General features: G+C 42.2%; 4 protein-coding genes across 11 annotated transcripts in view; all 4 read right to left on the bottom strand.

The window, feature by feature from the left end:
* The window catches only part of rg (A kinase anchor protein rugose), a 62,748-nt gene extending 57,611 nt beyond the window's left edge, over window positions 1-5,137 (bottom strand). The window contains exons 1-3 of one of the 2 annotated variants that reach the window (XM_086980947.1): window positions 4,857-5,137; window positions 4,394-4,468; window positions 303-3,577 (exon numbers count right to left, since the gene is read on the bottom strand). In XM_086980947.1, coding sequence (XP_086837073.1) covers window positions 303-1,694 — 1,392 coding nt within the window. In that variant the 5' untranslated portion in view covers window positions 1,695-3,577; window positions 4,394-4,468; window positions 4,857-5,137. The remainder of the gene's footprint in view (window positions 1-302; window positions 3,578-4,393; window positions 4,469-4,856) is intronic. The other variant, XM_022791715.2, reaches the window with a different exon arrangement.
* A 1,344-nt stretch (window positions 5,138-6,481) lies between these two features.
* On the bottom strand, window positions 6,482-12,094 carry TTLL12 (Tubulin tyrosine ligase-like 12). Of its 3 annotated transcripts, none has more exons than XM_022791471.2 (5): window positions 11,862-12,094; window positions 10,530-10,624; window positions 10,149-10,319; window positions 9,135-9,463; window positions 6,482-8,301 (listed from the first exon to the last, which is right to left on the bottom strand). In XM_022791471.2, exons 1-5 carry the CDS (start codon window positions 12,036-12,038, stop codon window positions 7,244-7,246), a joined length of 1,830 nt encoding a protein of 609 aa, XP_022647206.1. In that variant the 5' UTR covers window positions 12,039-12,094; the 3' UTR covers window positions 6,482-7,243. The 3 variants fall into 3 exon arrangements, with proteins under 3 accessions (XP_022647206.1, XP_022647205.1, XP_022647207.1); XM_022791470.2 differs by having other exon boundaries at window positions 6,482-8,304; window positions 11,862-12,093; XM_022791472.2 differs by lacking the exon at window positions 11,862-12,094 and adding an exon at window positions 11,707-11,855 and having other exon boundaries at window positions 6,482-8,304.
* Window positions 12,095-14,234: 2,140 nt separating this feature from the next.
* RpL5 (ribosomal protein L5) lies at window positions 14,235-17,592 on the bottom strand. Its single transcript, XM_022791473.2, has 4 exons — window positions 17,413-17,592; window positions 16,568-16,727; window positions 15,989-16,243; window positions 14,235-14,853 (listed from the first exon to the last, which is right to left on the bottom strand). The coding sequence occupies exons 1-4, from the start codon at window positions 17,461-17,463 to the stop codon at window positions 14,429-14,431; spliced, it is 891 nt and encodes a 296-aa protein (XP_022647208.1). The 5' UTR covers window positions 17,464-17,592; the 3' UTR covers window positions 14,235-14,428.
* Window positions 17,593-20,919: 3,327 nt separating this feature from the next.
* On the bottom strand, window positions 20,920-27,190 carry Strump (WASH complex subunit strump). Of its 5 annotated transcripts, XR_002671239.2 has the most exons (5): window positions 26,976-27,190; window positions 24,697-26,209; window positions 24,149-24,421; window positions 21,688-23,790; window positions 20,920-21,191 (listed from the first exon to the last, which is right to left on the bottom strand). XR_002671239.2 is itself a non-coding variant. In XM_022793176.2 (4 exons), the coding sequence occupies exons 1-4, from the start codon at window positions 27,039-27,041 to the stop codon at window positions 22,148-22,150; spliced, it is 3,495 nt and encodes a 1,164-aa protein (XP_022648911.1). In that variant the 5' UTR covers window positions 27,042-27,190; the 3' UTR covers window positions 20,920-22,147. The 5 variants fall into 5 exon arrangements, 4 of the variants coding, with proteins under 4 accessions (XP_022648911.1, XP_022648912.1, XP_086836306.1 ...); XM_022793176.2 differs by having other exon boundaries at window positions 20,920-23,790; XM_022793177.2 differs by having other exon boundaries at window positions 20,920-23,790; window positions 24,697-26,269; window positions 26,976-27,133.
* Between the last annotated feature and the right edge of the window lie 6 nt (window positions 27,191-27,196).

Genomic DNA, 27,196 nt, shown 5'->3' with positions numbered 1-27,196 from the left:
CCGGAAGTCACAAAAGCCAAACTTTTTACCTCAAATATTGCTCGTCTCTTGATGAAAATTCGATTTGTACAGTTTGTTTGAGTTATAGGTATTTGCAGATTTCTATCATATTCCTATCATATCCCTATTTCTTCAATGCTTTACCTACACGTATACATCTGTATAGACGTGGCGTAAACACCGAAGTATTCATGAATGTCCACAATTTTTTACTATTAATTTTGAATTTCGTGACTAATCTATTCATTGAACATTATTTATGATATATTGTATATTCTACTTTGAATTGAATGTTTTCTTACCAGGTGCAACACGGTGTGAACGACGTCCTTGCCCGCCTGCTCGGGGGTGGCCTGCAGGAGCCCAATTAACATGGTGAACTTAAGCTTATCGTTTTGACCAGTTACACGAAGAACATCCTCAGGTCGGCGCAGCGCAGACCCTGTCGCACTGTTGGCGCCTACTGCGATACCACCTATATTATTGTTATTATTATTACTTCCGTTACAGCTATTATTACTCATATTCATAAGGGTTCCACCGACACCTCCAGCACTGTTGATCCCACTTATTGTTGATGATGATGAATTCACTGCCCCCGGGAGCGCTGGGGTCGGAGCTGTCACTGGTGTGGCAACCGATATCGTTGTTGAGGCTGCTGTCGATCCTGTTGCCACCTTCCCCGTTACTGTGGTGGGACTTCCGCTGTCAGAATTCGGAATTTTGTTCACTCCATCAGCGTCACTACAACATGTTGCAGGATTATTCACCCCTGGAGATATCAATCCTGATCCTCCACCAACGCCAGGGCCTATCGATTGCTGCGACTGCGGTCGTGAAGTAGGCACGACCGTATTCGCCGCAACGACAGAGTTCGCTACCGCGACATCCGAAGGGCCAGTTCCTGTACCGGAAATAGCCGAAACTGCTGGAGTTGTCTGCGTCAGAGTAACTGCGTTGGTCGCCGTTGCAACCCCTGGGGGCTGCATACCGCCTGCTGGACCTACACTAGCTCCCATAGGAAGGACGTTTGTAGGATGTCTGATCACATTCCCGAGAACAGAGGACACTGTATTCGCCACAGCCGAAGCCCCCGTCGCGATCGTCGCGGCGCTGGCAGTAATAGTCCCACAGCTACCTCCATTACTTGTCGTTATTAGTGAGGTCACGTTAGTATTAGTACTGCTTGTTGGTACTGGGTTTGAGCCAGCTGCAGAGTTCCCTGCCGCTGCTATAGAAACAACTGCAGTACCAGAGATTACAACAGCAGTTCCCGGCGTTGTTGCGATGTCCACGTTTGTGTTGGGGGTTGAAGCCCCTGCCGCCGCTGAAATTTTTCCTGTCGCTGGAACAATGGACGCAGAAGCAAGTCCTAAACTGTGAGATGTCGTTACGGCTGTAGATGTCGTAATGGAAATACTAGTACTTGTTATGATTTGAGACTGTGATTGCTGCAGATGCTGAGACTGCACCGCCGTTGATGGTAAAGAGGCAACGGTGTTCGAAAGAAGACTCACTCCCGATTGCTGTTGGCTCGGCGTAGTTTGCGAAGGGGCAGGTGACGATGTTGATTGCGCAACTGTGCCCTGAGTACTACTGCTGCAACTATTGCCTACACTGGGGTTATTAATGCCGAATAACTCATGCTGTTGCAGATACAACTGGGCTTGTTGTTGTCGTTGTGATTGGTCCATGATCTCTTTGACGATGGTCGGCAGCGGCAACAACGGTACTGCTGTCGGTGTTGAAGTAGGCCAACCTTGGTTTGGACAAATTGTGGTAGCTCGCTGCTCAGTGCATCCGGAAGAGGCCTGCGGGGGCCTGACGGACCTCCGGCGTCGTTGTCGTTTTCGTCGAGGAGCTCGATCGTCGGGACCTCGTCGGGCCTGAAGCAGGCCACTCCAGAACGCGCCCTGAGAGCGGCCGCTTGTCGGTCGCGCTAGGTAGCCAGAACGTCCGTCAGGCTCACGCGGCTGTGTTGAACTTCCAGAGTGTCACCACAGCACTAATCACCAGCAATAAAATAGGGGGAAAGGCTAACAATGCTGGATGTGTATATTGGTGATTGTCTTAACGGCGGCCGAAGACAGCAACTAGCAACAGCAACAATGAATTAGAGGAGATCGACGGTGTACCACAAGTTCGCCGACACACGCACTTAACTTTTCTACACTATTAAATTCAATTCAACAACTCAATAGCAAGGAATAACTTGGCGAAGGAGAAACACACCCGAATTCTTCCACTACGAACACCACATCATTATCAGCAAACTCCGCAGCATTAACGGGCCGTCTCTCTGTATTTGCTCTACTACGAGTGACTTTTTGCTTAGGCGAGCAATGGGTGTGTATTTTACGCTGTGCGTATTCCGCTGTCGTTTCTTCGGTGCGGTAAACTACCACAGCTCTTTCAGGACTAACTCCGTCTCGAAAACGCCCAAACACCACACAAATGCATGCCACAACACGTCAATATAGATCGCCCCCTAACGTAACGCTTTTACTTCTAATTTTCCGTTTGCCCCGGGGGGCTGGCCTTGTTTCTTCTTCCCGTCTTGTCTGCCTCACCAAGAGCCTCTCTGCCAGCCTAAGCGCATCTCCTGCTTCTTGTCTAACGCTGTCCTTGCCTCTCTATGTTCACACTTGCAGCGGTTCGCCGTTGGCTGGCTGTCTGTCTGTCTATCGGCCTGTCGGTCAGTCGGACAACCTCTCTACTCCACTCCGTCACTTTATTTCCCCTGCTCACACAACTATGTCCAGGAGGCGGCAGCAGCGGTAGCGGCAGCAGCACCAATAGCAGTGCCCACTCGGGACTTCTCTCCCGACTGGCAGTTGGTGGCTGGTTTGAGCGCACCGCTCGGAGGCCGCACGAATAGAGATTGTTGAGGCTAAGGCAGAAGCAGCAAACGCACTCCAGCTGTCGTCGTTCGTTGTCCCAGACAAGCACTAGCACACGACGGTTAGAACAAACGGGACACGGCGTACCTTGAGTAAACTAAGTAGGCCGAGAGAACAGCGGCTCCTTACTAAAAACAGATGACGACGAACCGTGCGATCAGCTGGACGGTACTGTCCAATGCGAGGCCGGGTGCACCCGGAAATGAGTGAAAATAGACGGAACTTGGAAAGTACAGTGCCGCTGGGAGTGATACGGTTCGCAGAGTTGGGAACAAGTATCGAAAGGCTTGGAGGAAACGACTGCAAAAATTTCATTGATTCGAATTGAATTTGATTTTGAGTTATATATAAGGTTGGCTTGGTGTTCCTTCTTTCACAGGCCTACTGTGTCGGTGATATGATCGAGTGTGGTGCTCGGGCTGGAAACGTTCCGTGGTTTGGCGTTGCATTAATGCTGTACACCGGCTCGGATTCACGGTGTAAAAGCGTGCGAATTTTTGGCGCTGTTATGATTATATAGACAAATTTTCGCTCCCGATATCTAGCAGACACTTAGCATCAACAACTGTCAGTGCTTCTGGTAGTAGTAGCAGTAACGCGGTCAATATTGGCGATATCAAAAGCCTCGTCACCGATGCGTAGGCGCAGGTTTAGCGTCCGCGTAATTTCGCACATGCCTACCAAGGGCACAGAGATATACGTTCGTATAAATAGTAATATTGAATTAGTTGGACGCTTTTAGCTATTTTGGTTAACATAACAATTTTTTGTACATTCGTTCAAGACAATGAATTATTATACTTATCGAGTCTTCTTTTCATCTAATCATCTCTCGTCTTATGCAACGTAACATTATGTAATATAAATACAATGAAACATCAGAACCGAAACGGGTGTCACGTCAATTTCACATGCCAAGAACTAGACCACTTAGGTATGGCTACATGAATGTAAAAAAAACCTCACTTCTTCCGCTCCCGGTATTCTCGCATTCTATGGATCGAAGCACAGCTTTTCAGCAGGCTATGTCGGTCCCATCTACAGTGCCTAAAATACGCTGTCCACCATTCGTACAAACTATATGTTCCATAATCCAACAACCAAGGCTCTGAAGTAGCAAGGTCAATCCCCTTCTTATCGCCCCTATCTTTTGGATCATTTTGTTCCTTTTTGTCGTCTGCTCTTGTATCGCGCTTCAAGACCCTCCTGATTTTCCTGGTGTTCCGCCACCTCCGGGTGCAGAGGCGTTGTCCTGAGTTAGCCCCGGCCAACGTAAGAGAGGCCTTGCGGGCGCATCGCCCATAAAAGCAGTAGTAGGAAGAACTCTCTGATGGTGATGGCGGCGTCGACGTCAGCGCCGGTATTGGTCCTAATGTTTTGCGCTGTCGGAGTCCCTCAACGAGTCGTCTCTGTTCTGCCAGCTACACACACATACATACAATTACACCAACACCCATAGATGCACACACGCACGTACACCCATGTTTCCTTACCTTTCACTGCCTCGAGTCCCCGTGCGCTCGTTCATCAATTGGCTGGAGATCACCAGCGCCCCCTGGCTTCTTAGCCTGAATGTTGGTTACGGCAAAGGGTTAGGGATAACGAATGGGTAGCAACTACCTTACTCGAACTGCTAAGCGCTCATTACCTTGACCTTTTTCTCACTACAGTCTCACAGTAGGTACCCTTTTCTATCTCACAGTACCTTTTTTCCTTATATTCGGCGTTACCAGACACATAACACCGCTCAATAGATGTAAACAAGAAGGTTCCGGCAGCTTTCTCAAACCATCCTAATTAAATTCTGTGTTAAACGGCTGCGAACCGCTGGCACCCTGTTGCTACGCCTACCTTAAGCCCCAGGTTTCTTTTTCGTTTATTTCGCCTACGTTTCGTCGCCCTAACAGCGGCAGGGGCATTAGCAGCGTGCGCAGCATCAGCCCTAACAACACTTACCATAGTGTCACTTGAAGACCTCTAAACCCTGTGCGTCATCATTAGTCAGACATTAGCGGCACTGTTGCCAACACAGTAACTGCTTGCTAAGATCCTGGGCTTGACTGAAATCAAGTTGAATAATGGCTAATACACGGCAGTTTAAAATTTGAGGCTTGTAAGTGTAACTTCTTCTTCATCCTTGGTTGGCAAAATGGTCGACATAGGCTGTCACTCAGATTTGTCAAAATCCATTGACCGACGTTAACGCCAGTCCGAAGCTTACTTGAAAGGTCGACAGTATCGTGGACCTCACAGAGAATGTGTGTGCTAGCCTACTCTGCTGTATAATCCCTACTATTCCGTGTTTTAGGGGGCTTAACGTAATCCTTTATTTCAAAGCAAGGCACGTGCCGTTTAGCAAGAGGGCGATGCGAAATGAGATATAATATGCCGCCCTTCCGAATATTTCAAAAACAGAGACGACAACTACTGGTCCTTCATAAAGTTTATGGGGATTTAGAATACAGAAATCATAGGATGTAGAACAGAGCCTAGCAGTCAGAACTTCTTTCTAGCAACGACAGAACCATTAGGTCAGGTAAAGGAAACCGAACTCTAGCAGACACTAATCATAGCATTTGTTGATATTGAGATGATAAATGTAAAGAAGGAAACCATAGAAAAAGTTTTAAAGGATGAACTCGAAGTCAAGAAGGACAAATACAGACGCCTAGAACACATGAGTCGAGCAAAGTGGCTGCGAAAATCAACTTCAATATAAATGCTTTTAAAGGGAGTAGACACAGATTGAAGCAAGGCCACAGAACAGGCACAAAAAGGCAGTAAGGGCGATAATGAAAACAATGTTAACAACTTTTTTATTGATAAATGCGAGCGAGTCTCTAGCCTAAAGTGACCTGCTTGCTAAACGAGGAGGCTCAGTCGTTACTGAGAAGAGACGGCTGACTGTTTGTAATAAAGATCGCCAGAAAAATTAGAGTAACTACTACTAATTAGAGTAATTAGAACCGATCAAGTACTTTTTATGATGTATCTAACATCATTGGGATCCGTTACATTGATTCACTTGGAAACTGGAAAAGGAAATTTTATTAAGTGGAACGTTACTTGCCTCGGAAGTACGTCTCGCCACTTACGTAACAGCCAATATCATCGATGTGGTAAAAAACGATTTGATTTATCACAGTAAAGCACCAATTTTCTTCAACACATTGTTTGTCCTGCATGCTACGCCATTAGCTTCGTATTATAGCTTAAAGAACATCTATTTTGTTCACACTAAGGGTATACATCATTAATGTGTTGCAGAATTGTCATTTCTATAACCATGACCATTGTTTTACAACCTAATAATGAAACGAAGCCAGCTATTTAGACGTCTAGATATCAACCTCTAGATATTACTAAGCAGACACTTGATTATATATGGCCAGTTCTGAATGGAACTATAATGTTATTCAGTCTCGTCAAACAGTTGATAACTTTCTGCAACTACAGAAATGAATCGACTTAGCCCTCAAGGTTTGCATATCAATAGTAACAATTACAGTGTGATACTTTACTGTTTGTATGTTTTTACGTTTAATACCAATGTATGTGCACACTTATAGTGGTACATCAGATCTTTTTAAACCACTCTTTCATTTTATTATAGTTGTTTTATGGGAAATGAAGAACAAGAAGATATATCTTGGGTTGGAAGATAATCACATAGGTTTAACATTTCGTTTGTTTGATAACAATATGACGACGTCAATCTTGGTAACCCTAGTGAACGTACATTTGCGGAAATATCTAACAAAATCGGAATGATATATATGACAACGTACAGTCTAAACCAAGTAATCGTAAGAGAAGACGCTAAATAAAGCTAGGAAGAAACATGATTCAGTTAACAGCTAAGCCTGCTCCAAACTACTTTTCAGAGAAATTCCTATAGACGGCACTGAAAATAGCGTCGATTTCACACTGTGATAAAAATTTCAATAGAGGAATATTATAGGAAAGCTGTTGAATGTAGTAGTAATCGTAATAGTTGCTTTAATTGCATTATTATTAGCTCACTGTCGCAACGATTATCACTATCATTATTAAATAAATTATTTTTACAGCTATTTCTTTATTCATATATTTTATCTATATACAGTTTCATATATATTAGAATTGAAGATTCTGTAGAAATGTGTATACGAGTGGACTGTGGTATCTAAATTCATATAGTCTCATTTACCCTTCAAAAAACACTTCAAATAAACTTTCGTCCACAATATTTCAGGTATTTTACGTGCCATAACAAACAACTATGCTATTTATTAGTAACAATAGTCAACTCAATTCATCTAGAGACACATTTTCGTTGTACACACCAATACAGCGACAATAATTCACATAATTTGAACTATATTTTTTGATGTCAGATCATCCTTAAAGAGGGCGTCAAAAACATCTCCGAAGAAAGTCGGGTAGAACTCGCAGGCCCGTTTGCAGTCCGGTGCCCAGTTAAGTTCTAACAATTTCGGCTGAATCTCGCCCCTCGAATTCCACTCAAGCATCAGGTCAATGGCGTACATTGCTCGAGACTGGTGATTATACCCGAGACCAAGTGGAGGAGGAAATTTAGTTGCATTCTTGAACAACACACAAAAAACCTCGAAAATTTTTGCTTCCACTGAAGCCCAACTGATGTTACTGTTTTGTTGCTCGAACTTCAAAATGAAGTCGTCGCAGAGAATGTTTTTCATATCTGTCTCTTCTGAGTAATTCATGACAGTGAAATGTTTCTCGTAGACATCGAATTCATCGAGGGCAAAAGGCCGATTTGCAAATCGCAAATAAAACTTTCGGTGTACCATTACCTTGAGGGGAGATACATCTCGAAGGAGGACACAGTAGCGAAGATCAAACTTCACTCGTCCTATACCTTCGCGATTGAACAGAACCGGGTCAGTGATATACTTGCAAACCATTTTAGGCCCTGTCATTGCCAGACGAGCAATAAACTCAATGTTATCTGTTATATATGTGTCTAACGATCGAGCCAGATTGAATGGCTTCACAATCCAGTAATTGTCCAAGCCGGCGGCCTCTCGTCGCTGGAAATACGCAGCAAACTTCGGCAGTTCCGTCATTAGGTTATAAGATGTCGGTAACCACTTCGGGAAGGTCTGTAGATCCTGAGGCGGCTTGGCTCCCCGTCTTGCAACAACAGCAAAGAGATCTTTCACAGTAAGAATGTGTTCAAATGGAAACTGATTGATCATCATATCCGGGTATTCGTTTCTTAGATTGGCGAAGTCCTTAAAGTGTGTGTTTAACCACACGATGTCAGCCTCTTCGAAGTAGTCCGTGACCTCGTAGCGGCCATCCGCACGTAGGTTTTCTCTAAGCACCGTGTATTCAGTAAACACTTTTGCTCTCGCTGACATCACCGGCGCGGTGTGCCCTGCTGTAGATATACAACGTAACAACAATAATCACAAGCATAAATAATCATTGTTAAGATTCACTGTCCTTTCTATATTAACAAGCATTATATATAAGATCGGTGAGTATGTCTCCGTGGGAATGTCCAATGATAGTGTGTTTGCTTACTAAACTTGAAGATATCTAGGAAAAGGGTAGGACATCACTGAATTGTATTTTGTCCGGTACTATGAGACTCTCACCCACGAAACCCTGGACCCTTTATCAGCTTGGGTCATGGTTCGGGATATGTTTGATATTACTTCGAAACCATGACTTGCAGGAACGGTCATTTCATTATCCTTCCCTTTGAGCCGTTCCAGTCCATCCTCCATTCTGGCTTTCCTTTTGACCAGAAACTCTAGGTCTCGAGAAGGATCGTACTCCTCGTACTTCTGTTAATTACAGATGTTGTGCGTCGGACCCATGATTGTTTCGGGTCTGCCCTTCCACTATTCTCTTACGCCTCATCCTTTCTAGCTGTTCTTTTCGTTTCATAATATCGTCAAAGAAAGCCGTAACTTTGGTCCAGTCGGTCCTGTCCTTTGGCAATGCTCAACTAAAGCAATAATACAGGATGTGAAATTCAATATATTTATTTAAAGAGATGAATAAAGGAAAGCACGCCCTTGATAAAATATGCTGGGTTGTAAACGCGTTTATTTTTGTTTTTTCAAACTACTACTATCCATAAATATACTACCGACCCCTTTCAATCAACGCTGCATCTCGTGCAGATGTGATGGCTAAAAAAATAATTCAAATAATTAAGTACATCTTAAGTGTTGCAAATAAAGCTACTTATACTCTTACCGCCTTGTTTTGACCATCCGTTAGCTTCCGGCATCGTCTCTTGGTGTCTGCCACTTTGAAAAAATTGCTCTTCAGACTCTGCTTGCTGGAAGTCTGTGTTCTCAGTAAAGTTGAAGTCGTACCACGGTAACAATAACGCCCTCACCGTAGCCTCGTCCGTAAAAGGCCCTTCAACGTAATTCCGGGTTACAACCTCATTCATTTTCGCATTTTCTATTGGGAACAGAAGCGAATAAGCCACTTGGCGTGGATGGTAGTAAAACGGAACCAACCGAAAGTTTGGCTCTCGAGAATGACTAATACTTGAGCCAAGTTCATCCATAACATACCTGAAGAACAGCACGTATGAAATAGTAAAAAAAATTCAAAAGTCTTTTTTTAAGAACACTTCTTCGGAAATTTTAGATATAACCACTCACTGACGTAGGCATTACTATATGTGACGTGAATTACGGCCGGTCATATTTACCAATAAGTTTTCTTTTTTTATTTTTTCTCTATTTAGTAAAATTGCCTGCATAAGCTTGAACCCACCCTACAAAGAAAACTGAACTATAATCGTTCAAACTTTAACTCGGCATTTTATACTATATATATATATATATATATATATATATATATTTTATACTGCAAGAAACATCCATATATTTAATAGTACCAGCAGCACTCAGCTACCATGTATCATTATCTCATCTCCTTTCGAATTGTAAACACACGCCATGTAACAAAAAATTGATTAGAAATTAATTCTGCGGAGCGAAATACAGAAAAGTTGTTTTTAAATGTGAAATTAAGTTTTTGAAGTACATACATCGGTATGTTCATCGATGTTTATATAGCATATATACAAAATCACTCACGCATGTACATCTAAGTTGACCCATAGTTTAATACTTAATTGTCTTTGAAACAAAGCACCAAAAGAATGCGCCGACATGTCTAGAAAAGGCCCCTCTTTGTTTAATTTACTAAAAGCCTATTCAGCTTATTATCTAGGCTATCGGTTTACTCCACCAGATAGGAACGGCATCTTCTGCTTGAGCGGTGTTTAGTGAATACGTTTGAGCGAACCGCCACACCCGTGGCAGAACTTCATCGAGAGAATTCGAATCAATGTCCATCATGGCGGCCAATCGACTTCTAAGAGCGGCGTTTGATGACAGCACTCGACGTACATCGTTAGGGCTTCGAACAAACACCAAGGTATCACCATTGTTAACTCTTCTATCCAATATTGAGTGGCAGGTTTATTCAAAGGATACACATAGGGAAGTAATAGTTCAATAAAAGTACTTTTTTAGGTAATAGAAGAAGACATTTAGAATCGTATAGAAAACCTGTTTTAACATAAATCATATTGAAATCACGGCAATATTAACTGACGCATAAGCTTACCGAAATGTCCACGCGTGGTCGCAGAGGTAAATTTGCGATGGATCCATTCTATCGATGCCCTTTTCGCTCGAAACAACCACTTCGACATCGCCATCCTGTTACGTAGTTGACAAGGAACACAAAATAGAAGAAGCATTAGTTTGCAGCAATAAACCAATGTCAAAATGATAAGAAGTTACTTTTTCGAACCAGCACCTTGCTTTTGTTTATTGTCGATCGCAAGTGTTCTATTATTCTATTATTCATTACTATTATTATTGTTATTGTATAAAAGAAACAAAAGTGCAGCAGGGGGAAGTCGAATATTTTGCGAAGTTTCTCTCTTCTTAAACGGGCACTGTACCTATCTATCCCAGCACTGAAATTACGTTGGTCATGGTTACCGTGCCGACAATGATAAATATTAAAAAGAAGTGAAACCAGTTAAGCTAGCGTGCTCGCACCCATTTTATATTTTCATAACATCTATTTTACTGTAAAAACCATCAAAGTGCCACCCGTGTTTCTTCTTCTTCTTCTTAAACCTAACGGGTTTAAGAATCTTTAAGTCATAAATCAATTCTTATTTAACCATAGACGTTAGAACAAGCCCATACTGCGGTTTTAAGCACCTTGTTTTTTCGCGAGTTCTGCGTATATAATATTTAACGAAAGACCAAGTTGGTTAATAATAGCATTACATTTTCTGTAACAAAATACACACGTTTCCTTAAGCGGCGTGCAGGGGGTAACTCTTAAAACAAAAGAAGTCTCTAATAGCACGTAGGTTATCAGTCGCATGCATTCAGAAGACCAGCGTATTGTTTATCAATACTGTCCAACCTGGTCGTAACCTTTTTTGTAGAACTTAGGAATTTGCCATGTGAATAGGCTAGGTAGGGAATTCAATCACGCACTTTACTGTGCGCAAAACTTCAAAAACGCAAGTTACTGTGCTGCCTTGCACCTTTGCAGCTTACGTAAATTGATTCCACTACCTAATCATTCCATCGATAACACCTGTACAGAAACTAACTCGAACTAACTGTACAGAACTACTCGAATATATACACGAGACTTTCATATTCTCGGAAGTCAAACTAACAGCTACAAGTCCCGAAGAAAAATAAGTTACATATAAATGTAAATATTATAATAAAAATAACGGGGTTGGCAGCGAACAACCGAAGTAACATACACAACGTTAATCAATTAGCGCAGACTGTACACTCTTTTATCAGCAATCAGCAACAAACAAATATTTTAAACAAAAGACAATTCAAATCCGATTTAAGCAACGTCGGCGCCCGCATGTTGTCGAATGCTTGGGAGCATCGAACCAGCTGTTCAAACCTCGCCTTGCACTCGAGCGAAAATCAGGTTATCACCAGCGTCGTACGTCTCGTCGCGTAGCTTTCGGCAAAGTGTTGGCCAAAAGTGTTCCGGAACACAGCTCATTTCGAGCTGTGCTCGATGTAACGTTAGAAAACTATCAAATTCAACATCCTTCGGGGGCAACGTGCTGCACATCGTAAGCGCTCGCCGTATCTGAACTTTCTTCAATAGTTAAAAAAACGTGTGCAGACGATATTTTGCGGACTCAAGTGGCATGCGACAAAAGTTCGAAATTGTGAAAGTAAGGGAGAAAGCGCCAATATTCAAATTTCGCTAATCGGAGCCATGTCTAATGCCATTTAGTGATCGAATATTTTGTATGATAATTTGCTGCATATTTCATAACAATTAACACTAATTGACAGAATATCTTAGTGACGTCTGCAGCGAAATGGTATCGAAGCTCAGCTAAATGATTCTTCATTCTCTTTGATTGACAATTGTGTGCGTATAAGCTTGTTTTTGCGTAATATCGAAGCCGATCACAAGATACTTTTGTGTAATGACTCAAGAAAAATACCGTAAATATATTCGTCTATTATCAAAAGATTCAGGCGATTGGGTTGTTGCTTCTCGTAAAACAAATGGCAGCCTCAATAACGATTCAAGTTCAAAGCTGGAGCAGAGAATTTGCAAAATACACCAAACGCAGACTAGTTACGTGAAGAGAAATGGTAGAGAATGCACACCAGCACAAAAACACCAGCGTATCAAAATGTTTAGTGTTTATGGCTTGGAAATTGGAAAAGTGAATTGAGAGGAAAAAGTGAGCACACAAACTAGGATTGTTGCTATCCAACAGGAAATGTTTAGTTTTAGCGTAAAATAAGTTGACATCGATGCGACCTAATCTCCCTTTTTATGTATTCAGAAAATCATTACCTAATTTTAAATGAAGATACTCGTTTAAGTTCATAGCTTGACAAGAAAATGGGTAGTATCAGCCTATGCGACAATAGGACTAGGTATGTTTATAATGTAGGCTATCTTACGGTCTTAGTTCTTTTTACTAATACGGCATTTACTACTCAAAGATACAAAAGCGATTCCATGTTCAATGTATTTCTACAAATGAAAAAAACGACTGCGTGAGCGATACGCTACATATTCGCACTTGTTTTTTGTAGTTAGAACAAATTTAGGGTTTTATGTATTTAATATTTAACAACTTGCTGCGTCGGTGAAATACAGACAAACTTTCAGACAAAAAGTGGTTTAATAAAGCCGTTTGTAGTAATTCCGCACTGGCTTTAAAAGTCATCCCGTTAAAAGCACTCCGGCTCTGTGAGCCCGTTTGAGCGTATTTTCGCTGTTTGAGAAATTAAGTCAACTTCGTTGTACCTTCATAAAATATATTTTTCAGAAAAAATAAGTTCTATGAAGCTCATGGTTAAAATAAGAACAGCGTCGTACCAGTAGATCGCTGCTCCGTTGAGCGCACTCCTCTTTTAATTACGATAACATCAATAAAACAGCAGCCAAAGTGTATTACCTATCAGATGCTCTATAAACGGCACCGCACTCCAAACATTCAGGCAATTTAACGCTACAAGATCCACCGCGTCAATTAAAGCTAATCCTGCAGAGTTCACGTTTCGTATTTTTCACTTCTCAATGTAGTTAAGTAAATCGCTAGAACTGACAAAAATAAACTGTGACAAGTAGAGTGCCATGCCATATAAATAGAAAATCCCGGAAGATGTTATTCTTGCATGTTTTGCTTTTTCACTTGTTTGGTAACTATTCATTTCAGTCCGGATCTTCACTAGTTCGTACAAGACACTGGTTTGAGGGAGTGTTATGCGCTATTGAAATATCAAGGCCAATTCCCTTTTTTGCCAGTGGACCTTGAAGTGTCGTGCAACTCTGTAAACCTGGGCGTCCTTGTCATCATGGGTTTTCCTATCAAGACCTCTTTGGCTAACCTGTTTCCGTTGGCCCAATATCTTCTGCATGTACACAGGTGCTACAGATGATATCGGAAAATGCAACGTACATGGTATTTGTTGAACTAAGGGTATGTACTAGAAAGGATTTGGTAACGACGGCAAAATGGTAGATAGAGTAGAATTATTCGCATTCTTGAACACCATATATATTTTATGATCTAGATGAGAATATCGTAACTATAAATAGAGCCTATTTCAGTTCAATATCAGATATCAAGTTCGTTGACGCACGTGCTTTTTGAACAATACAGCATACCGTTTAAGACGCTAATGTGGAATCGACAACCCTCGATAGTTCCCCAAAATTCTCGCTTAATAACATCTATGATTAACTATTTGAATTTGTAAATATCTATCGATTATATCTATAAATGAGCACAGATTTGTTTCAACCGCCATTTTCAGATTTTATTTCTTTTGTAGGTCCAGGTTATCCCCATATTTCGACGGCGGTTGTCTTCCCACCCCAAACCGGCAAGCGCCGGTCGTCCGGCAGAGTACGTTTTTTCTTCACAACGTCATTATCATTGCATGAACTTCAACGTTGTTTTATAGGTCTATGATTGACAGCTACGTCTAAGCATCCCCGGCGTCGAGCTTTTTCAGGAAAGCCTTCTTTTTGTGGGCGACACGGCTCTTCCTCTGAGCGCGCGTCATCGGCTGCGCGGTCCATATCTTCTTCTCGACTGTCTTCTTTGGCTTGGGCTTATGGACCGGGTCCTGGCGGATGGCTGCATGGGCTTTCTTGTATAACGCCTCGATATCATCCGCCGAGATACCCTCCTTTACGTAACGGGCAAACTGCGTTTTATACGCCTCTTCATCTTCTTCTAAAAGCGAACGCATGTAGTCGGCAACGTGCTGGCCATAAATATGCTGTCGATGCACATCAGCGTTAAACTGCTTCGACTCGGCGTCGTAGCCGGGAAAACGCTTGTTCGAATGTGGGATGTTGAGTCCACCATCAACGGCCCCCTTCATCGCGCCAAAGATACGCGCACCTGAAAATGACAATCTATGTAGAGTCTAAATGGCCCACATTTGGTAGCAATAATCGTAGTTTACCAACAAGAGTGCTAGTCACGATTCAAAATAATACCTAGCAATACCATTGTGCACAATGCCTAAATGTTTCCATAGCATTCGATGGCTGGCTTCGACCAGCTAAGTGTCTGCGCCTGTAGACTATCACGTGTCCCTAAGTTTAGTAGGCAATCTCGTTACTACACATCTAACAGCTACAGCTTCCCTAGTAGGGTTCATCTGTCACATAACTAATATTATGTGTACTATCATTGCATAAGTATTTTACCAAAAAAAAAGATGTCGATACGAAGCAATCTATATTAATAATTGAAGTTACAGAGAGATCCCTCATCCCAATTTTCAACACGAATTGATTGAATAATTTAGTCGAAAGACATACATATCAAATGGTCAACTGTTTCGACAACGTGAGTCCAGCAAGGCTCTCAGCCGTTGCATGGAGTGAAATTGCAGACTTTCGGTTTTCGCTCCCCTCACGAGACGAGGGCTCGCAACAGTTGAGGGAATCAACTGGCCAACATCTGATTAAGGAAGCGTTGTAAACATAATGGAATAATGTTACCCTACAAGAATCGTTTTCGTATGATTATCCAGAGATCAGTGACATTGAAAGTATATCATGTTTTTGTTATCCGCTCACGTAAGGCAGTGATCCATGAAAATGCCTCAAAACCTGTTTAAGAGGATGGTGCTTTGCGCCCTTGAAGTAACATCGAACAAGTGAGTTGCACTTATTGATGCTATGATAAAGGGCAAACCAACGTACCGAAGTTCATTTGTTTCAAGTACCTGTTTCCGAACTTCACGTTTGGCATTGCCAGGCGGTCACCCTGGCTCTTTCCATCACGAAATGAAATATGTCTACGCGGATTTACTCCAAACCTTCATGTCTTTTAGTTTAGCAGTTAAAATACGATAACACTGCGTTATCACGGTAACAACAAAGCAATAGATGTAAATTTCCAGACAACAATATGAACAGTGGTGGTGTTTTGAAAAGTAGAACAAAAGAACTGACTAAACAATATGTTAAGCGTGCGTCCCATCGAATTCAGACATGACCCACTTATCGAATCGATGATAGCTTACCAGTAGATGTCCTGGCGAGGCCGACATCGAGGTAGCAGCGGAATGCACCGGGTTTATCATCAACGTCCTCAACTTCATAGTCTTCGCCGGTGGCCTCCTCAAGACCCTTATAGATGGTATCAAGCTTGAACTTCTGCAGTAGGCGACGCGCTAATAACAGGCCGGTACAGTATGCCGCCGCATAGTTGGTAAGACCGAGCTTTACTCCATAGCGAGGAAGTTCCGATGCGTATGCAGCACAAATAATAACGTCACCTGTGAATAATGACATGAAGGCATTGGCTGACCCAATATGTAGGAAAGCAATAATTTTCTTGTACTAACGGAGACTGGACTTCTATTATAAAAACCCTTACTTAAAAGAGAGCACGCTTCGCTTCCGTACCGTACGGTTACACGGAAATCCATCAAAGCTATAGAACGAGCGATGTTTTGACAGTAGCATTATTTTAATCCGTGCACTTACGTGCTTTAGCGAACAGCCTAGCGAGAACTGACGTTTGAATCCCAGGGTGCACATTATGATCTAATTGCACATCCCTAAAAGGTATGGCCAGGTTTTGCTCTTATAAATAGTACCTTCAAGGCGGGCGTAGGCAATTTGGGTGATGATATCGCGGTTGGTCACACGAACGATCATACGATACTTAGGGGTGTTGTACTTGTTCTTAGCCTGGACGACCAAACGCTTACGAGCGTAGTAGTCGGTCTTACCCTCACGTCTCCTCTTGAACTTAACCTGTTAGCATTAGAATAAATAATAGTAGTAGTAACGATGATAGCAAAATTGGACATCAGGCATAATACATATACAGTTTTCAAGCAGCACCTCAACCTAACCAGTTAACTGATGTGAAGAAACATGTTCGTGAAGGAACATGTTCTATAGATGTTCAACGCGATGTCGTTTTCTCAAGACACTTTTTAACGAGGCGATATATCGCGCACGATCATCCACAGTTCCATGGGATAACAAGCTTTTCACAAGCCAACACTACGATGCACTGGTCAAATGACACCATTACAGGTATCACAAACATTGGCTATAATATAATCGTTAATGTACGTTTTGCCGTATCCTACGTAGAGGCTTTTTCGCCTTCAATTAGCCGACTTCATTGATCAACTGCATTAAGCACGTCACCCGCTCCCATTGGTGATGCCGCTGCCTTCATTGCACCTCACAATTTCACAGCGACTCTAACGAATATTATCCGTACTCACAAGCACACGCCTATGCCGCAATACTCCACTACGACGCTGAAATAGCAACACTAACGACCCACACGTGGTATCCCGCAACGGCAACAAGCATAACGCTGTTAACGAGCGATATATTGCACGTTTACACAAACACACGGAGCAAATTCAGTAGTATCTTGAGGATTTTGTCGAGCGAAGGTTTGATTTCGACGAAAACTCACCTGGAACCTCTTGTAGTAGGCCTTGTTTTTGACGACCTTGACGAACGCCATGTCGAGTGTCTTTCAACAACTCGTTTGGAGACGTGGGGTAATCAGCACTTCGTGTTTCCACGGGGCTTCAGCTTACCACCCAACCGTCACGGTCAGCCCTCGTCGCGAAAAAGGTTACGCCACGCCGCGATCTTGCCCGTTTTGGCGTCCGCTAGATGGCGCTGGTCGCGCGCGAGTGGCGCCAATTCAAGCCCGCGCAGATACGATTCGCTGACAAAAAAATGAAGAAGGCTACAGAGTAGAAATTATATACAAGAGACCTTACATGAATTTTACGCCTCTCTGTGAGAATGGAGTGATAATATCTTTGCCTATTAAACGTAAAAGATAATATCTTTGCTTACTAAACATGGAAACATTTAGTAGTCTAGGTTTGAAACAAGGACTAATTCGTTCGTAGTGTAAAGGGCAGCCATCCATTTAAATCTGTCTTTTACTTGGGCAGTACCAAACTCGAATATTTTGAAATCTTAGGCCATTATATATAGATGGAGTGGAAAAACAATGTTATATTAGGCAGGATACCTTGATAGACAACCCTGTCAAATATTATGGCACAGTAAAAGATAAGTAAAGGTTTGATTCAACTCGAGGTTTCAAACAATTTTCAGTCTATCAATAGTAATATTTTCTCTCAATAGTTTTTTTTTGTAGGAATGTTGTATATTTAGTCTAAAGAGAAACTTATTACATTTAATAAGTAATATTCCTAAAAATAATCTAACTACGAGCACAACGAACACATTTTTTTAAACGAATGCGTTCGCGATTACAATTCTCAGTGGCTATTCATATTAGGTAGACGCTAACTTTCGTGTTGATGAGACAAATAATAAATATTAAAAAAATTGTCTTTCATAATAATTTGTATTTCATAATGATCGAACATATATATGTAGCGAGGCTAAGTCTATCTATACACATATATAACTATGTTGCGCTTATATGCAATTTAGCTACGTTTCAGACTATCGACCAATAAATACAGACCAAAAATATTTAATAATAATAGTCATCAGATTTTAAAAATTATTAGTGAAAGTAATTATAGAGTATATCTAGTTTGTACATTGTTGTTCGAGCGCACTATTTCGTATTTCTGGCCCAAGAATATTTTGACATAGGTTACATTTTCCATGAAACTGAAATCAAGCAGTGTACAATATGCAAATCAACCAGGAATACGGCCTTTACGTAGTTAGTTTTTCTCCGTATTGTAAAATGATAATTGAAAATTGTCATTAAGTGTACTGCGCGACTCACTTCAACCTTCCACAAAGACTTGAACTTTGGCAGCAATTTCAAAAACGTATTGGACTGTTGACAAGGAGCCTTCATGAAGGACCGACTCCCCAGGCCAAAGTGACGGGACAAAAAAGGTGTTGTTCCAGGCACCCATCTCCGCTGGAGGACTTGGATGTGGGTTGCTTTTTAAAGCTCAGACTCAAAGGGGCTGGACACTTGAACTGACCGAGATTCTGAAGGCCCATCAGGCAGTGTGGCTTTAAACCCGTGGAGCAACTCGAAAAAAGTTCCGCCTAGGGCCTTGCTTACCGTTATCCCTTTCTGAAGACAATTTTGGAGGCATAACGGGAACAGGGAAACTGAACAGCTTAAGCAACCATGCAAATAGCCCTTCCCAAGTTGTGCAGATCAATCGCCCTACCATTCCGCTTGCAAGCGGATTATCTAGCGGTTTTCTCGTGGCCAATGATGAAGCGCGTTTTGTAAGTACTGATTGCCATGTCGCCCTCGAAAACTGCTTTCGTTGTCCATGACGACTGCGTCTATGGCCCTGTAATGATCCTGAAGGGCAAACAGCGCGTCTCCCATTACTCAAGTTCTATTTTTCGAGCTAGAGGAGGGTAAATGAAACGAATGCAGTGTTCATTTATGAGAACGAGAAAAAGCATGTCCTAGGACGCCCAGTGGCTCATTAACTACAGATCGACTTTTGCGAGACGCCATGCTGGCAGATCCGTAAGCGTCTGGTTGTAGCCGCTGTCCATTGCAAGCATACTCCTAAACCCTACTCTTATTTCGCGCTCCAGGATATGGCGGTTCACTAATTGATGGACGATAATTAGCAAGCCAGCTGCTGTCAGCAATCACTTCGACGATTTAGGGGGCATCGGCTGACTTCTTCCTGGTAACGACTGGGTAAAAACCGATGGAATGGAATGGAAAAAACTACCTATGAGCGGTGCGACATATTACGCTGTTTATTGGTCAAAATGGAAAGGAAGGGCCTCCCGACAATAACAGGCGACAGATTGTCAACGACAGCAAAAAAATTTTACCTACTTCCCGCCCACTTTCTGTTTGACTTTCCTCCCGATAATCAGAAGCTGCTTTCATGCATCAATAAGCCGGAAGGCCTGCTTGGCGACCCGCACCCGAGGCCACACGTCAATATGCTTCAAAAATACGATTGATACAACTTGTCTCAGCCTCGGCATGCGGTGCGGCCCATTAGTCCAGCGTCCTCACCTCGATGTCGATATTAAACTCCAAGTAGAACAGCTGGCAAAATCCTCTGGCGAGCTTGATCCCACCAGCCACATGCGCGAACAGTTGATTTTTAGCATCCGCATTACCTGCAGCTACAACAAAAGACGCCGGCACGTCGATTAAAAGGCCGGCTGCGGCCAGGTTTGTCTGCTGAAGGCTGCTCATTATCTTCTGACTTCTTAAAGTTAAACAGGAAACAGCACTGCAACTTATCCACTACCAACTAGCCCGTTTAATCTTGTCCTTGGAAGGACTTTCGTTCTTACACGTTTGAGGATCAAGTCGGCGTGCCGACTGGGTCCGTAGGAAAGGCGTTGGTTCATTTTTTTTTTTAAAATAACCCATTTGTTCGCTCCGAACACGATCTCCAAGTTATATCATACCAGAACGGGGCCACGTAGGTACTGCTACACAACGCGTACGAATTGGTCATGAGGCCACTGTGATCTGTTACCGGAAGCGGATTTATTCACTCTCCACTGTCGCACGGCTCTCATCAGATAGTGGCGATGAGGAGGTCCCATCGCTGGCGGCTAGCGATTAACCGACCGAAATTGAAACTACATTTTTTGTAACTATTTGAGTATTTTCGAGTCCGTTTCAGTACTCACCACTGGGTGTACGATATATCCACGTATATAACACTTGTTTGTCTGGGTTCTGTGCCGCTGATTTTTATTTAATTTCTCCTTTTAACTAAACGCATGTCTTTATTGTGTAACCAAATCCTTGGCCAGCATCATGGAGTTTATTCAAATTAAAGTCCAGCGTTTGTGGGTCGTGCTTGATTTATCAACATACACTAGAATTTGAAGCAGCAATGGGCGTGTGCTGATTTTGTCAATGTTAATTAAGTAATGTGATTAAAAACACGCTCATTTTTCCTTCAAACATTTATGGTTGATTTTGGGTTTCGAATAGCGTACATAATTGAATCTACTGCAATTGTAATAAAATACGTGTGTTTATTCATAGTATATAACGTCACATCAAACTTCTTGCTCAATAAACTTAGGTAAAGCATGCACGAGAGCGATTAAAGCAAACGTTATTTCTTCAGAACTCCCATATATATATAGTGCCGTTTACTTGTAACAGTTATAAAAATATTAATTCGCTTGTCGCTCCTGTCAAGTTACTGTAAATTATTTAAATTTCCGTAAAATCACACTGTGCAAGGACACACAGGGGTCCATCACCGAGTTGGCCGTCGTACCCTAAAATAGATTTATATGATTGTTAATAGGAAAATAACAAAACAAGAAAAGAGGGAATCAATTAATTAATCTCTCGATAACACCAGTGTCTCGGTTTAACTGCAAGACAAAATTGTAATAAATCATTCTAAATAATAACTAGGATTAGCCAAGACGATGTACATTGCAGACGTCCCTTAACCGTATAAAATAGTCCGGATGGGTTCCAACGCGATCTGTTCTAATTTTCTAGAGGCAACACCGCAAGATAAAAAAGGTTCAATTTTTCGAATGTAACCTCGTTAAAATTACACATTGATAAGGATAACAATACTATTAAAAATTGTGCATTATCGACGAAACAAGTGCTCCTGTCATAGTCATTAAAACTCCAAGGCAAATATGGAGTTGGTTTTATTTTTTCACGGTTCACACCAGCGATTGATTGAATAAAACAATTGTTAACTGGACATTGCCAGAATACAGGTGTCACTTTGAGAAGCGATAACACTTTTACCTCTCGAGAGTCCCAACGAAATAGGTCGACAACTTCATGATTTCGATTTAGCAGCGTGTCTTTATAGCCTCTCGTTTTCTCTCTGTCATGCGATTTTTCCATATATCTATATTTCAGTGTCATTCAAAACACTACTGCACAACTTGTTGTAGATCATATTATAGCTGTAACCTGATTTCCCTCGTAGGTATGCACCTATACACGATTGCAACCGCCCCTGTCTTGTTCCCTATATCCCAGCTTGACCGGCGGCATAGCACCTTTTTAATCACTTAGATAGCTTTTCGCCTGCCTCTCCTTTGTTTTCACTTTTCATCTATCGAGTTCTGCCAGGGGTGCCAGTATTATCTGTTATAAAATCAACGAGTTAGCGAGTTAATCATGTTCATAGTCTTCGTCAATACGTGTCCATTCCTTCTCATTCAAGGGCAAATCCCTCAACTTAAACCTCGCCTGGACCTTAGAGGATGAGCAAATTTTTGTACTGCGTAAGAACAAACTCTGGTAAATGCTTACACAGCAATTGCCTATCGATGCAGTGTAGTTCAACGCTGGCGTAGTCGAGAAATGTTAACAGGCTGGTGAGGTCCGGGTCGCTTCGGCCAACCGCTATCAGTGGTAAGGCGCATGTTTTTAGGTATTGACAGAGTAGGCCTACATAATCTTCGCTGTAGTCTAAATGAAATTGTGCAAGAAACACAAAAACGCCCAACGTGAAGGGGACACAATCTATCGTTTGTTTGCTTCTGGCTGTGAGGCAGCCAACCGTTCGAGAATAAGCAAACTTCGGCATACATGTGGTGGTGAAAAGTGCCATGAACATGGCCAGATTCGGAATCGGGTGCGCTGGTTGCTCATTGTAGATCTGTCGAACCGGCTCGTATAGTCCAGTATATTTAAGGTAGTTGGAAAGTCGATCAATAAATTCGTTGTCAGCTGGCTGTGTCCGTTCAGGCAGTTGCAACATTATCGCATCGTTTAGGTTTGTCAGAGCGGCAGATAAATTTTTCCCGTTGAATTTTGCATTCTTGTAAAGCTCATGACCGATATGGCGTCGGAGAAGAATCATCTGTCCGACACGCATTAACGCTGCGACCAAATTCGGGTAGACTTTGGCAATTTTTGCAGCCGATGACGCCCACAGCTTTGCCATAGCCTCGGGCTGAGTTTTCTTCATAGTCCGTTGCACCGCGCCCAATCCCTCTACCCAGATCTGTGTGTCAAGGGTTTTCGCCAGTGAATCAGTCATATTCTTAAGTTCAGTAGCAATTCGAAACGAGTACACCCTATCTAATCCAACCATGCCGACGACTCCTACCGCCCGAAGTAGTAGCGAAAATTCTGTCAGGATAATGACTTTCCTGTGCGTTATTCGATCGTACCAGGTGCACAGCGAGTCGACATAGATCGTCGACTTTGGATCGGTTAAGCGGAAAAGTTCGTTTGCCAAACGCCCGACAAAATTCGCAGCTGTCCCGTCAATCGGGGGATGCTTCGGGATAGGAATTTCCCGTGATTGATACTCCGATTCCCAGTCGTGTATCTGCTGCCGGAGGTACATGTTACACTCTTGCTCGACATTGTAGTTGACTATACGTGCAAACTCCTCCTGAAACATCTTCAGGCCCCTGATGCCGATGTAGTCCTGGACGTATTCGAACGATCGATAATATCGGCTTATAATGTTGGAGAGAGCACTCAACTTTTCCATCATTTCGCCCGGCTTCGGCTTCAACGAGAACGTCAAACCATTGTGCAACGACAGACTAAGCTGATTAACCAACTCCTTTCGAATTCCGTCCTCAAGTAATTGTTTCGGATCAATCTCGACGATACCGACCAATGTGGTTTTCATCTCAAGGACTCCATCAGTGAAAACGCTGATGTCGTGGGACAGCTTAGCAACTTCGACACGCTCATCGATCTGGGCGAAGTGTTTTAACTGGTCTTTCATTAGACGCGGAGGCAGTTGTTGAAGGTGGCTTGTTTGAATTTTGATAATACGAGCCAGCAGAGAAAACATCGTCTCGGGAATAATATGAAACACCCGTCGTATATAACTGACTAGCTCCTGTGAGTAGAAGGCAGATACGGCTTCCACATCTGGAAATTGACGGCACAATATGTATAACGTTACACACTATAATAGATGATGCTCGTGCTTGATACAATAGTGACTATATGATTAAAAATGTTGGTATTTGCTAAGGGAAAAATAGTCTTACTAGGTTCAGCTGAAAGTGTTAGTAGTTCGCATACATAATTGCTATGCGAAGCGGCTGTGGACAAGTTCAAATAATGATAATCAGATGAAATACTTATTAATCTATACAAAGCTAATATATTAGATTTTAATTTAAGCTCGTGTAAATCAATTTAAAGCGTATAAGAATATATTACTTCTAAGTATGAATAGCGGATACACTTTGGTTGTTTTCGATTAAATTTTGACGCATGTTACCTTGTGATCTTGCCTGGACGATGCGCCTAAGGGGCAGATCAAGAGCCGATGCCAGCTTTAGGAAAATCGTCCTCAGTTTCACAACTGTTCCAGGATTCTCTTTTATGCTGCGTTGCATATGGGCTGTATAGGCATCAATTAGTATCCAAGCGTACGAAACATCTACAATTACATCCAATTTCGTCAATAGTTCAACATTGACCGACAGCAGGCGTAGCATACAGTGCAGAAATTGCCGGCTTTCATCGACAAATTGCCTCACTTGAATACAACCTATTCAAACACCGTGACAAGCATAAACGTTATAGTCTCGTATCATTTGTTTTCATTTTTTATTTATTTTTTTAACGAGCATTTTTTTAACACTATCTATTTTATAGCAAAAAAAAAAGGAAAACAAATGTATCAGTTAGGATCATTCAAGGCTTTAGCTGAGGCTTAACGAATATTTCTTTTACTTTTCTATCTTAAACTAAGTGCCCCCAACCAAATATGTATCTGATGAACAAATATTCCATTTAGTTCTAAATATCCATGTATAAATTCACCTTCTATTTGATGATACTGTTTAACTTTGTTCAGCGCGTCGATCAGTTGAACGATCTTTCTGCTATCAGCAACTGGACTTTCATGGCTAAGATTGGTAACCTGCTCAACGGTTGCCTCGAACCATCCCTGCAGTTGCTCGTTCTTTTCAATCCGGTTAAGTGGCTTACTACCAGAGTAGACTTCAGAGAGCTCCTGAAGTCTTTCATTACTCTCTTTTTTAAAGAATTCCCATTTAGCATTCTTCTGCCGCAACAGCTCCCGATAGATTTCCCTAAATTTGTGTTCGAATTCCGCTGTGACCAGCAACAGCTTGAACAGTTGGAGCACGTCGTGCTTTTGCAGGACGATATCGCGCAGCTGGCGGGCCCGCTTCGTAACCGTGTCCGGAACCATGGCCGTATGCAACAGTAGCCAACGAAGAACCACGTTCCGCATTCTTGCAGCAGCCAATAGCTTTTGCACTTCGTCGAGTACCAGTTCGTAAGTGGGTACACCCTCGTTGAGAAGCTGCTCGGTTTGAGCTAACAGCTCTTCAACTTGCCTGTGCATTTTTTCACAACGCGTCTGAACGGCCTTCAAATCTTGGACGTTTTGCAAGGCCGCCTTTGCTGCCCTGTACGGCTCCCAGGCATCGATTAAGTTCACGACATTGCCCATGTAAGTGGCTATCACCCAGTTGTCAGGGAAGTACCGATCTACAATCTCGCGCATGATGGCTGGCTCGCCATGGAGGATCTTTGGATAGAAAAATAGTGCAATGTAGATCAGCGCCGCCTGGTTCGCCAGCGCCACACTACGATGTTCCGGCTGCGGATACAACGGGATCTGATTGTAGATGTCATCGGAGCGCAGGCGGCCCAAGAGCAATACAACGAAGCCTAGATCAACACCTGCTCTCTTGAAGTAGTCCTCGGGATAACCAGCAGGACGCGTTTTGCTTCGAGCCACGTATCCCGTCGAGCGAAGAAGTTTGCACACGTCATCCATGTTTGAGTCGATGTTGGACTTCTGCGCTGAATACCGATAATACAGTACAAGTATTCGTTCACGAACCGTTCCCTCGAACTTTTCGTCAATGAACAATAATATCACACCGCATATATACAATGCTTCGGCAAGCAACTGTTTGCCGTCAACGTTGTCGAGAACGGATTCGAGACTCTGTTGCATGTAGACTCCTTCGTTGAGCTCCTCGAGAAACTGATTTAATTCAACGGTATAACTATAAACACACTCGAATGCAAGATATAACTTCGACAATGACTCAAGATGATTTTCTTTAAATACCTCGTCCATTTCGGCTATTCGCGGCTCATTGTCAAGCCGCTTTTCGAACGCGTCGATGTTTTTGAAGTAACTGAAATCCAGTAGAATGTCGGAATATCGATCATCGCTCAGTTGCGAAGGTATCATTGATGAGAGTCGAGTCAATTTGGCAATGATGGTGTGACCCTGCGACACGATTCTAAGTAGAGTTTGCCCACAGGGGCTGTTCTCGGCCAGGAAGTCCATCTGCAATATGGCCGATAGCCGTGCAGTAAATAGAGTTCACAGGAAAGGTGAGCCGAAAACCTTTAATTGATACATGTGTAAAACAAATAGAGGAATGAAAGATGATCATTTGTGGGAACGCCATTATCTCTGTTCGACAGAAAGATTTAGAATAAAGGCAAGAAAAAACCTCAGCTTCATAGTAAGTCGTTATCTCCCAGTGATACATGTAGAGATTCACACGTCAAATTGGCGTTAGACAATTCCACTTCTATCTGGCGTCCGATTTTATATTCACTGAATTTATAGATGATTTCCATTTAATAACATCCACTTAGTTTATCGATTAATAAACGTAACCGAAAATTCATAAATATTAATAAAATCAAATCCACTATTGTTACATATATATATATATATATATATATATATATATATATATATATACAAGAACTACATATATATACAAGAACTTCAAATAATCTAATTTAAGAACATCATCGGCTATTATTAATAATGCTTACATATATAGCTAGGTCGGCCGGGCACGCAACCATTTCGGCAATTGTAGCCAATTTATGTTTGTTTAACTTTTTTTTTGCGCGGTTCCACCGATTATATTGCCATGTACAGCAAGTGCAAAAAATCTCAACGCAAAACGGCTTATTCAGACCCACCCTGCCTTCACGAACCCGCTTAGATGTCCTATAGAACGCCTCACAACATACATACAAACATCTTCGGGGACAGTGTTTATAAAAATCATCTGTTATTTATTAACACTCACCCCCTGTGGACAAAATCGGTTGCCGCCCTGACAAATCAGTTTTACGGTCGTCTTTGAAGCTGTCATTTCAAAAAGCTTCACACAGTTCTGTCTAAGTAGAACATCGCTGCTATCGATCACATGATCTCAATTGTTCACCAGTAGTTTCGTTGGATCTATCACTTCTATGTATATATTTTGATCGAGTTCGGGCGACAAACAGCGTGCGGAAACCGTTAATG

This window comes from Varroa destructor, unplaced genomic scaffold, assembly GCF_002443255.2.
Source record: "Varroa destructor unplaced genomic scaffold, Vdes_3.0 BEIS01000002.1, whole genome shotgun sequence".
Classification (NCBI taxonomy): Eukaryota; Metazoa; Arthropoda; class Arachnida; order Mesostigmata; family Varroidae; genus Varroa; species Varroa destructor.
The sequence above is the reverse complement of the archived record's forward strand: the minus strand, read 5'-3'. Positions and strand labels throughout refer to the sequence as shown.